This window comes from Xenopus laevis, chromosome 8S (genome assembly GCF_017654675.1).
Source record: "Xenopus laevis strain J_2021 chromosome 8S, Xenopus_laevis_v10.1, whole genome shotgun sequence".
Taxonomy (NCBI): domain Eukaryota; kingdom Metazoa; phylum Chordata; class Amphibia; order Anura; family Pipidae; genus Xenopus; species Xenopus laevis.
This window is the reverse complement of record NC_054386.1, coordinates 4,997,318-5,009,645: the sequence shown is the minus strand read 5'-3', so window position 1 is coordinate 5,009,645 and position 12,328 is coordinate 4,997,318. Positions and strand designations below refer to the sequence as shown.

The following is a 12,328-nucleotide window of genomic DNA, read 5'->3' as shown; positions in this document are numbered from 1 at the left end:
TCCTTTGTAAGCGCTTTGATGACCAACAACTTCTGGGTAGTTATGTGCGAATCCATCCCATTTTGCCAAAGAAATCGCAGAACTATAAAAAATTTGCAGAACATTGAAGGAGTCAAACATCTTTTATGCTCGCAACAATATTTCCTCACTCCAAATGTATTAAAGTCAATGGGCATTTTTCTTGTGGCAACTTTTTTGTCCAAATGCATTAAAAGTCGATTTTTTTTTTTTTATAGTCAGACAATTTTGTTGCAGTGGATATTTTGACACAATGCTGAATTTCACCACAAATCCATGGCAGGCAAAAAAAATTTGCTCATCACGATTTCTGGGTTGGGTAACTACTATCTTGAATTTCCTCCATTTGTACACAATTTGTCTGACTGTTTATTGGTAGAATCCAAACTCAAGAGATAGCCTTGTAACCTTTTCCAGCTTTATGGGCATCAACAACTTTTTTCGGAGGTCCTCAGACCCCTCCTTTGTTTAAGCCATGATACTCATCCACAAGTGTGTTGGTTTGAACAGGCTTCACTGGATCCCCATCTTTAAATAAAACAGGGTCACTATCATTTTATTAATTGTAAAGACCAGACTAATTTCACTTTACCGTATATACTCTAGTATAAGCCGAGTTTTTCAGCCCCCAAAATATGCTGAAAAACACTACCTCGGCTTATACTCGGGTCAAGCGCAAAAATGAGAATAGTCGCCGGCGCCTAAGAATAGTTGCCAGAGTCCAAGAATAGTCACCGGCGTCCAAGAATAGTCTCCAAGAATATTTGCGGCGTCCAAGAATGGTCGCCGGCATCCAAAGACGAGACGCCGGCACCTCCAATGGGAGCAGAAACCCTCAATATTTTGATTGAAACTTACCAGAAGCTGCTGCATTTCTCACCCTAGGCTTATACTCGAGTCAATAAGCTTTCCCAGTTTTTGGAGGTAAAATTAGGTACCTCGGCTTATACTCAGGACGGCTTATACTCGAGTATATACGGTACACCTGTGCCCATGTGGTTTTGTTTTTTCCTCTTTTTATACGGTACTTTTGCCATACGCACATATGCTATTGTTTTTTTTAAAAAAAAAAAAAAAAAATTCCCGTAAATACGTGACCAACCCTTTCCAAGCAGAAAAAAAAAAAACCACAAAAAAAAAAAAAAAACAGTGACTTGCACATTATGCACACTAATGACTTCAAGTCAACCACTTAAAGTTCCCTGCTCCCTCTTAAAACATTTTTATACAGCAAATTTCAAGCGAAAACACCACTTGTATTAATAACGTGCCTTCAGCTCCGATATAAGGATATTTTAAGTTACTTCAAATAGAAAATCATCTGTCCAGCAGTCACATGTCTAACAGAACGGTTACATCTAATACCTGTACATCTCCCAGTTTGTTGTACTTATATTATATATCCATACTCTATTTTACGCAAACTTGATAACAATCTCAAAAAATATCACAAATTAAAAAAAAAAAGTTTATTTTGGGACAACATAAGACTTCACTTATGCAACCGCACACAATTTGTTTGGGTGCTCAATTATTAAATAAAAGACATAAAAAATATGGAGCAGAAGTTAAGCAATGACCAAACGTCAAAGTAAAATCCCGGAGAACCAAATTTGGAATAGCTTCTTTGCCAGTTTTAAATGAAGAGCTTGTAATAAAAGCAGTCAATTTACAAAAGGAATATCTGTATGCAAAGCCTGTGTGCTCCAGCTTGGGATTCCTCGGGAACGTAGTATAACCTATGGTGCTTCAAATAATACAGAAAGACAGCTGGCGGCAACCAGGATGCAGCTGAACTTCTGTCTGAATACTTAGAATTGTAGTTGACAATTATGAGAAGCACCAAAGATGCTTCTACCTTTCCAAGAGAATGTATCCAGTACATGCTTCCTAAGAAGCCGTCGTTTAGGAATCTACAGAGATCTGTAATTTGAGTTTAATTATGGCATGCATGCTGTTGTAAAGGAAACGATCAAGTCAAAGGAAAATATATGGAACCAGTGTAATATATGCATCAGTCTCAGAGCTACAAGAACCGAGATCCGGTGTAAAAAATCAAGTTTTTATATTGCTTGACCATTTAATTGCTTTGATAATTTGTCAGGTTTCTCTGCTGTTTCCCCTGGAACAATCTCTATCACGTCAGAGACTGATGCATGTTTGGAAAACCTCAAAAATCACATTTGAGGGCGCAGATAATGGTCTGTTTGTACATCAAAAAACATTTAAGTGCAACGTGATTGCAAAATAAAACTGGAGATTTTAATATATATATATACACAAGAGCATATATTTGCAAAACATCGCTACTCAATGGACCATTATACAGTAGCTGCAGTTTTTAAACCGTAGCCGTAAAACACTGGTTTACTGGGTGATAGTGTCCAGTGAAGAGTGAGAAGCTGTCACAAGGAAGAGATTCCGAACAAAGTGGAGAGGGGTGAAGAAAAAAAAAATCACATTCTCTACATAAAAATACAGATTTTGCTCGTCTGATGACATAAATTTGAATTATTAACGGCTTTGCTGAAGACTTTGCTTGTCCAGTGAAGAGTGAGAAGCTGTCACAAGGAAGAGATTCCGGGCAAAGTGGAGAGAGCTGAAGAAAAAACAAAATCACATTCTCTACATAAAAATACAGATTTTGCTCGTCTGATGACATAAATTTGGATTAACGGCTTTGCTGAAGACTTTGCTTGTCCAGTGAAGAGTGAGAAGCTGTCACAAGGAAGAGATTCCGGGCAAAGAAGAGAGAGGTGAAGAAAAAAAAATCACATTCTCTACATAAAAATACAGATTTTGCTTGTCTGATGACAAACATTTGAATTATTAACATCTTTGCTGAGGACTTTGATGTATGGCTCGTCAATGTGCTGTGAAAGGTTAACGGGCCGACAGACAGCAAAGAGTTAATGCCGATGAACATTTACATTAAAGGTCAACTTTTTCAGAGTTACTTCACAAGGCCAATCTTCTTTGCTTCGGTTTCGTAAATTAAAAGCCTCCACATTTTCACAATGAATACTTCTGCTTCTTCATCCAGAACCTTGCAGGAAAGAAAACAGAGAAGAGTGTTTTAGCACAATCTACTGTATAGTCAACAATGAAATTATAAATTCATTCCATTAACAGTAGCCCAGCGGCAAACAGGCTAACGGCGACATACTCTATAATGTATATGTGCTGAGCCATATGAACTCTGGGACAGGAGCGAGATAAAGCATTCCTGTACAAAATATCAAAAGGATGCTTAATCCATTTATTTGCAGCCACAGAGTGAGGTGGCATAGCCATATATTAAAATAAAATAACCGGTGGGGGGCACAGGATTTAAAGGGATACGGTCATGCATCAGTTAATAGTGCAGCTCCAGCAGAATTCTGCACTGAAAAGATCAAACAGATTATTTTATATTTCATTTTGAAATCTGACATGGGGCTAGACATATTGTCAGTTTCCCAGCTGCCCCCAGTCATGTGACTTGTGCTCTGATAAACTTCAGTCACTCTTTACTGCTGTACTGCATATACTGTGATATCACCCCCCCCCCCAGCAGCCTAACAACAGAAAAATGGGAAGGTAACCAGATAGCAGCTCCCTAACACAAGGTAACAGCTGCCTGGTAGATCTAAGAACAGCACTCAATAGTAAAATCCAGGTCTCACTGAGACACATTCAGTCACATTGAGTAGGAGAAACAACAGCCTGCCAGAAAGCAGTTCCATCCTAAAGTGCTGGCTCTTTCTGAAATCACATGACCAGGCTATATGACCTGAGATGCACCTACACACCAATATTACAACTAAAAAAAACACACTTGCTGGTTCAGGAATGACATTTTATATTGTAGATTAAATTATTTGCAGTGTAATTTAGAAATAAAAACACCATAAATGACAGAAACCCTTTAGAGTTAGCAAGTTTGATGTTCCCTTAACTCCCCTAGATAAAACCCTCCATGGATTTTATGGGGTCTAGCTTTTAGGGATGCACCGAATCTACTTTTTTGGATTCGGCCAAACCCCCGAATCCTTCGCAAAAGATTCAGCCGAATACCGAACTCTTAATTTTCATATGAAAATTAGGGATGGGAAGGGGAAAACATTTTTTACTCCCTTGTTTTGTGACAAAGTCACGCGATTTCCCTTCCCGCCCCTAATTTGCATATACAAATTAGGATTCGGCTGAATCCTGCTGAAAAAGGCAGAATAATATACCGAATCCCGGATCACTTTTGTATGTCATTTTACTGTGGTTCTGCCCCTGAACATGGTGGTTTAGTTGATTGTTGGACCACTGCGTTGGTAACGTTAAACAGCCATGACTTGAAGCCCGTTTACACCTATTGTCAATCCAGAACCCACAGCATAAATTAATGGCTTGAACTAGAGAACAAAACACTTTCACTGATCCAATGCTAATATAAAGCAGCAAATTCGGTTAGTAAACACTAACAGAGATAAGATTAAACAACACTACAAGGTAATATTACTATACTTCAAAATTAATAGCGTGAACTTACCATTGCAACATCATCCAGAATGCTCTGAGGAGTACCGTGAGCCATTACCTGTTAGAGAAAGTAATCAAATAACAATTCTAACTTTTCCAAAACAAAACAAGCTCAATTTCTTTCATAAATGGCAAAACATAAAGGCCAATGTAAAAGCGACTTGGCATATCATTAAATGTTAAGGCACTTTCACCGGATACAGCTTTAAGATTAGTCTATCAGAAGTAAAAAAAACACAACAGTAAATGTAATATTAGAAAAGCAGTAAAAATTATATACTATATCAATGTACGATCTACAATATCTGGCTTCCCTAGGGGGGGAACTAGTATAAAGACCAGTTAGTTTTAGAATTAGCAGTTGTGGATGCCAAGATGAAACATCAATCAGGGTGAGATTTAGAGTAAGCGCTTATTTACCATTCTAGACAATTCTTTATTGAGTATTGCTAAATGACTATAACAGAATGTTTTCATATATTTGTAACATTGTAAGATAAGAAATACCCGGATTAAATAATAATGCTGTTATAGCGGGAACAGAGGCCAAAATCTCATGAGACAGATGACTTTGAAATGGGTGGGGGAGTTCTGTGGTTCTTGCAAAAGCAATAAATAAGCATTACAGGTTTATGGCAGTGAGGTTAAAGGAGAAGGAAAGCTATGGAGGCAGTTTATTGCCAATAGATTAGCTGCAATGGTGCAAGCTAGAATGCTATGTTTATTCTGTAGAATTTTTTAACTATACCTGGTTAAAAAGCTCTAGAAACTGTTTGTTTAGGATAGAAGCTGCCATATTAGCTTGGTGTGACAACTTACTGCCTGAGTCTCTCCCTGCTCACTTATAGCTCTGGCCTCAGATTACAGCAGGGAGGGGAAGAGGGAGGGAGAGAAGAGCAAACTGAGCATGCTCAAGCCCTAGCCCTGGAGATTTAAGCTGAAAACAGGAAGTCTGATACAGAAGTCCATGAGTTGACAATAGAAGGAAAGAAATGCTGTTTTCTTTTGACAGGGGACTCAGAGCAGCATTACTGATAAGGCTTACTTAGTTTTAACCTTTCCCTTTCCTTTAATGGATTGAGCATATACACAGTATCACAAGTGTTCTGTAATAAGTACGTAAACTGCATGAACACGCATATGCTGGGTTGAAGTGGACCCAGGGAAGGTAAATCTATATACCACTAGGGGACCCCACCAAAAGCAAAACTTTCTCCTCAATCCCCATCAATTAAGGGATAAGTTAAATTTCATAGGTGGGGGAGTTGGAAAGGTGTAACTATCTCTTTAATATTGCCGAATTCAATTTAAATGAAAGATTTAATACACACTTACTTTTGAACAGACAAAATCAACTAATGTTGCTTCTTCTTCGCCAATATATTCTATAATCTTCTTATTTATCCAGGGTCGAATTCGTCGCTCCATTAAGGTCTTAGCAAAGGCAAAAAAAATATTTTAGTTACAATATATTCAATGAATTAAATGAAAGCATAAATTTTCAGAGAGGCGTCTGAGTGGCGGGACTGTAACCATGATATACAAAGGTCTAGGCTATATAAAAGCACACTTTTTTTTTTTTTTAATCTGTTACTGACAGTAAGGGTTAGAACACGGGTAGATTCGGGGAGATTAGTCGCCCTGGCAACAAACCGCCTTCCCCTTCCTTCCCGCCGGCTATAAAGAAAAATCGCCAGCGGGATGGCACTCAAGGCACTTCGTTTTCTGAAGTTGCCCGAAGTTTCCTCGTGAGGCAACTTCAAAAAAATTAAGCGATGCGAGCACCATCCCGCTGGCGATTTTTCATTATAGCCAGTGGGAAGGAAGGGGAAGGCAGTTCGTGGAGATTGTCACCCTGAAGAAGAGGCGTTTAGTTGCCGGGGCAACTAACCTCACCGAATCTGCCCTTACCCTAAAACTCAATTTATGCTTTACATAATCAAGGGCAGCAGCCCAACTAAAAGTGTAGTAAAAAACAAACAAACAAACCGCTATACAGCTTGTTTACAAACATTTTTTCCCTAAATAATGCAATTACACATGTGAAATTTTTATTTTTCTTGCCAAAATACCAAATCACCATATGCATCTGTACCTCAGTATGACAAAGCAAACTACAATAGTAAATAAACCACTCACAGTGTCTACAATAGACCAGTCCAAAGGATACGCAAATAGCTCTGGTTTGGCTGTAGGGATTTTCTCTATAAGACTCTTGATATGTTTCCGCTTCTCTTCTGTGTTCACATTGTTTTTGGCTGAGGTTTTGTCATCATCCTCATAATCCAACGGCACCAGTTTTCTTTTTCGAGGCACCTCATCACTATCTTCATCATCAAACTTGTTAAAAACACTATCCACAGGCAACTTCTTCCTCTTTGTTGTGTTTGGCTGACTGGGACTATTAGGGGCACCTAAATCATGAAGAATATGGTTAGAAATTTGCTCTTTAAAAAAAACAAACAAAAAAACAAAACACACACAAGACTTCATTTGCAATACATGGATACATTTATTAAAGTAAAGCTTCCTAGCACTAATATGAAGAGCATTCAAAAATGTATAATATTTAAAGGGCATGTAAAGGCAAAACATTTTAAATCCAATTTTTACTTTCTGTAATGAAAAAGAAACCTATCTCCAATATACATTAATTAAAAAATGTGTACTGTTTTTATAAGAAACCCGACTGTATGTAGTGAAATTCTCCCTTCATTTACTGCTGTGGATAGGAATTGCCAGACAGTCCCTAACTGCTCTGCAGGGAAACAATGATACTTATGAACAGCAGGGGGAGCCCCCGCCTTACTTCCCAGCCATGCAGAACTCAAGCAGCTTTGTTTGTTTCCCTGTAGAGCAGTCAGAGACTGTGTAGAGATTGGTATTGGATTTTATTTTGGCTATACAACCCCTTTAGGGCAGAGACACACCATGCTATTTCGGGAGATTCGTCGCCCAGCGACAAATCGCTTCCTCTTCGGGCAACTTATCTCCCCGATCTGCCTTCCCACTGGCTAGAATGTAAATTGCCGGCGGGATGGCACTCGGATCGATTCGGCTTTCCGTTGGCGATTTACATTCTAGCCAGCGGGAAGGCAGATCTGGGAGGTTAGTTGCCCGAAGAAGAAGCGATTTGTCGCTTGGCGACGAATCTCCCGAAATAGCAGTATGTATCTCTGCCTTTACTGTTTCCAAATCCAGCTGCAGGGACAAAGATCATGGAGCCAGATTTAAACAGTTAACTGGGATTCTATTTGGAGGATTATTTTGCTGCAGCCACTGGTTCTGCAGAGTTGGAGAAAGTTTGTATTAAACAATACAAAAACTATAAAATCCACATTAGATTACATGACAACACAGGAGCCAGTGCAGTCTGTATATTCTGATTATTAATGAGTCTTGCTGTATCGGGTTCTGGCAGATATTATTTGACTTGTGCTGTTTTGATCATTTATGACGATCCCTAAGCAGCCCAGATCACACTGAGCATGTGCACAGTCTTGGTCTTGCAAAGATGTATAACAAAGTTACAAGATGGTGACCCCCTGTGGCCAACTTTGAAAGCATAAATCATTTGTTTGATTAGGCTTGTGGTGCAGTAAGTTCATGTTTAGTGTACAAAACACAGCATTTCTAGCCTTATTCTATTTTACACTTTACTTCCCCTTTAAAGAGGACAACTGTATTATCAGGTCTCGTTAAGATATATATATATATATATTTTCTGAAATGATGTCTGCACCCACCTAATTTTAAGCTTAGTTCTATTTTCGGCCTGTATTCCTCTGGTGGTTGCTGCTCTGGCGAGTTCTCATGAGGAATGATGATGCCACAAGGAGACTCATCCCCTGGGGAGTTTGGAGTGGCATTAGCACTACCAGAAGAAACAGAAGGAGCAGAGCTGATCGGCCGCATTGTAGGTTTAAGGCATGGCTTTGGTTCAGGCTCCTCCTCTTCTACAGGTTCCTCTATTTTCTCTTCTCTCATTGGTTTCACCTCCTCTTCTTCTTCAGACTCTGGCGGAGGCTTGATTTGTGGCGGCTGTCTCCGTCTCTCTTCTTCCTGCTCAATCTGTTAAGACGAGAGCAATAACTAAACTATAAAGTAAAACCTTTGCGTTTTAATTAAAATAAAAAGCATATGTAAATCAGTCACAACAGATACTAGCGCTTAAAGGTGTTGTTCACCTTCCAAACACTTTTTTCACTTCAGTTCTTTTCAGATTGTTCCCCAGAAATAGACGTTTTTTTTCAATTACTTTCCATTATTTATTTTTTTACTGTTTTTCCAAAATCTAAGTTTAAAGGAGACATTGTGTAAAAAAATAAGAATGTACCAGTGCATTATACTCATTTAGATATAGAAGAATTGTGCTTAAAGGGATAATGTCATGGGAAAAAAAATTTTTTTTTCCAAAATGAATCAGTTAATAGTGCTGCTCCAGCAGAATTCTGCACTGAAATCCATTTCTAAAAAAAACTGATTTTTTAATATTCAATTTTGAAATCTGACATGGGGCTAGACATATTGTCAATTTCCCAGCTGCCCCAAGTCATGTGACTTGTGCTCTGATAAACTTCAATCACTCTTTACTGCTGTACTGCAAGTTGGAGTGATATCACTCCTCCCCTTTTCCCCCCAGCAGCCAAACAAAAGAACAATGGGAAGGTAACCAGATAACAGCTCCCTAACACAAGATAACAGCTGCCTGGTAGATCCAAGAACAGCACTCAATAGTAAAAACCCATGTCCCACTGAGACTCAGTTATATTGAGAAAGAAAAACAGGAGCCTGCCAAAAAACAATGCTCTCCTAAAGTGCAGGCACAAGTCACATGACTGGGGGCAGCTGGGAAATTGACAAAATGTCTAGCCCCATGTCAGATTTCAAAATTGAATATAAAAAAATCTGTTTTCTCTGAAATCTGGTTTTCTCAGGCTGTTTTATTCAATATTTCTGCAAAAACCCTAATAATCCCTCCCTTGTCTTCCACTTCCTGATCCCGGAATTCCCAGGCTGTGCAGGGGGGGGGCAGCGGCACTCAACTTACTGCACTGTAGGACAGGAACCAATCAACAGCTAGCATGACCTGATAGGGAACTGAAGCCTGTCTGTGCTTGTGTGACTGCAGGGCTGTGATTGGCTGCCCCCCCCCACTGTGCTTCTGGCAGGGACACACCCACCAGAGAACATCTATAGGGAGCTCCAATAAAGGGGCCATTTTTAAAGATAATTTTTAGCACCACGTAAAAGCAACACCATATATTATATATAATTGCCTACAAAATGGTGCAGACTCTAAACTGCAACATTTAGTTGATACATTTCTCAGCAGTCTCTCTGGAGTATTAGCAACTATTGTATCTATTGTTACAGCTGTCTAATGAAACCCAGAGATTCAGGGACAAAGATAAATGTATAAATTCAAAACAGTTTACAGGGTTGGCGACCCCCACCCCTCCCAGAGCTGCTTTAGAAGGTGAAACTACACTTAACACTTGAATATTAGAAAAACAGTGACACATAGAAAGGGATTGGAAAAAGTCGTTATTTCCAGTGATCTGTCTGAAAACAACTAGTTGTTTGTAGGTGAACCACCCTTTAACACTCAACTGATTAACATTTTGACTTGCAGTTAGTCACCTGCAAAAGACATATCACATGATACACAAAGCATTTTAGTTTGAATTGGTATGCAGAAGCTGTATATAATGATAAATACTGTAAATTATATTTCCACTACAGCTACTATACAGTAGCTTTTTTTTCTGTTCACAAATGTAGATGCCCTTAAGGATCCCTTAATGAACAGTCCTTCTGCATTCCCATTAACTACAGCTGAACACACTCCATGATATTTGTTATACTGCCCAACATCCACAAAACGTCTTCCTATTAAAACTCACCCTCTGCAGTTCCGCATCTGGATCTGGATGCCCCTCTGCCAACAGTCGTTGTCTTATTTCCTCTAGCTCTTCCTTCTCTCTTTTACGATCTCGGTCATCGGCTTCCAATTCTTTTTCACGGTCTCTCAGCCTCTTCTGGAGTGCACTGCCCCTGCAAAGGAGAACCACTCCTTGAATACTGGAAATATTCCAACTACAAAATGGTGTTTGCAAGGATTACATTTTAGTGCATAATCTGTATTAATGGGTTTTACATCATCTCTTGCTCATGTGTATTTTAAGGGATTCTTCCAGGATTTCTAGGTGATATCGCTCCAACTTGCAGTACAGCAGTAAAGAGTGACTGAAGTTCATCAGAGCACAAGTCGTATGACTGGGGGCAGCTGGGAAACGGACAATATGTCTAGCCCCATGGCAGAGAAATTATGAAAACTTCTCAAACATTCAGATTGTTTGTAGCAGAATACAGCAGTTCTAATTTATCATATACATTTATATTTGCTCCTTTATGACGTAGAGGTCTGTGATCTTACAACCCATAAGTATTTTAAATACTGGGGAATTTCTGAACTCAAGCCACTCTGATAAGCAGTTCAAAAAACAAAGTCCAGTTGCTTTGGATTAATTCTACTAGATACCTTATAAAGAGTGTATTTTTTTTTAAAAAACACAAAAATGTTTACATTTGAGAAAAATAAACAAACAAGTACTAATCATTATGGGACAGAAAGATTTATGGTGTACCTATAATATTTTGGGTCATCTCTGTCATCGTCATAATCTTCCAAAAACTCCTTGAGTCGTTTTCCTTCTTTTGTCTGGTGGGGAAAAAAAAAATAAAATAGGCTCAAAATTTTAATGCACTAATTTTAGCTACAAAATCAGAAAAAATACTCCTCCAATTCAAAAAAGGTAGATACCGTATCTCTGCGTCTTTCCTCCTCTCGTTCTGCATCCTTTTCATATTCTCTTGTTTTTTTCCGCTCCCTGATCTCCCAATTTTTAAGGCGCTAAGTTAAAAAAAAAGAAAAAATTAATAAAAAGATAAATTTTAAACTAGGAACATAGGTAAACATAGAAAAACAATGGTCTCCTTAAATCACTTGGGCTCGTTCTTGCACTGTACAACATATAGTAGCTGCAAAATATGCTGGCGCTATATAAATAAAGGTTAATAATAATAAAATCTTGATAAAGATCCCTGCGAGGGTTAAAACGTCAATTTGGTGAATGAAGTTTTTTGCAAGACCATGTTTATTCAAGAGCTTATTTGATTGGCTATGATCTGAGAATTTAAAGGGGACCCGTCACCCAAATAAAATATTCAAAATCCTATTTTATCACATTAGTCAAGCAAAATGAACTTTAATAACACTATATAAATTATTTGAATCTGGTTTCCTTTAGTCTGGGAATTCAAAATGATAGCAAGCAGGCGCGCGCCATTTTGTGCACACTGTTTTTAAGGCGCATCATCTCAAAATCTTGTTTGTGCACTAGAATGGGGGACCTGATGTCCTTCCCCATACACTGGCTACACAATTAAATGGTAAAGAGAACAGGGGAATGTGTGGAGAGCAGTGACATCTAGAAAGTGCTGAATGGAAAGTGAAAGTAATTGTCTGCCCCGCCTCTATGCCCAGGGCATAGAGGAGGGGCAGACAATATTTGATTGACAGCTGAGATTTTTAAATGAGCTTACAGCAGCTAGGAATGCTTTAATACAAAATAGAAACTGGATTTCATGTTTAATTTGAAAATGACTTATTATACAGATTTGTGTGTCTGGGTGACAGGTCCACTTTAAGTGCCATTTCCAGCCAGTGCAAGATGGTTTATTTCTTACATGATTAGGATCCCAGTCATTTCATGAATACAGTGTTCCCAGCCAT

General features: G+C 38.6%; 1 protein-coding gene across 1 annotated transcript in view; it reads right to left on the bottom strand.

Annotated features, from left to right (window-relative positions):
* Window positions 1-2,258: 2,258 nt before the first annotated feature.
* rbm25.S (RNA binding motif protein 25 S homeolog) overlaps window positions 2,259-12,328 on the bottom strand; it is a 34,255-nt gene continuing 24,185 nt past the window's right edge. The window contains 8 exon segments of the mRNA NM_001122877.1: window positions 2,259-3,064; window positions 4,541-4,588; window positions 5,866-5,964; window positions 6,670-6,944; window positions 8,277-8,601; window positions 10,437-10,587; window positions 11,181-11,254; window positions 11,357-11,446. Coding sequence (NP_001116349.1) covers window positions 2,972-3,064; window positions 4,541-4,588; window positions 5,866-5,964; window positions 6,670-6,944; window positions 8,277-8,601; window positions 10,437-10,587; window positions 11,181-11,254; window positions 11,357-11,446 — 1,155 coding nt within the window. The 3' untranslated portion in view covers window positions 2,259-2,971.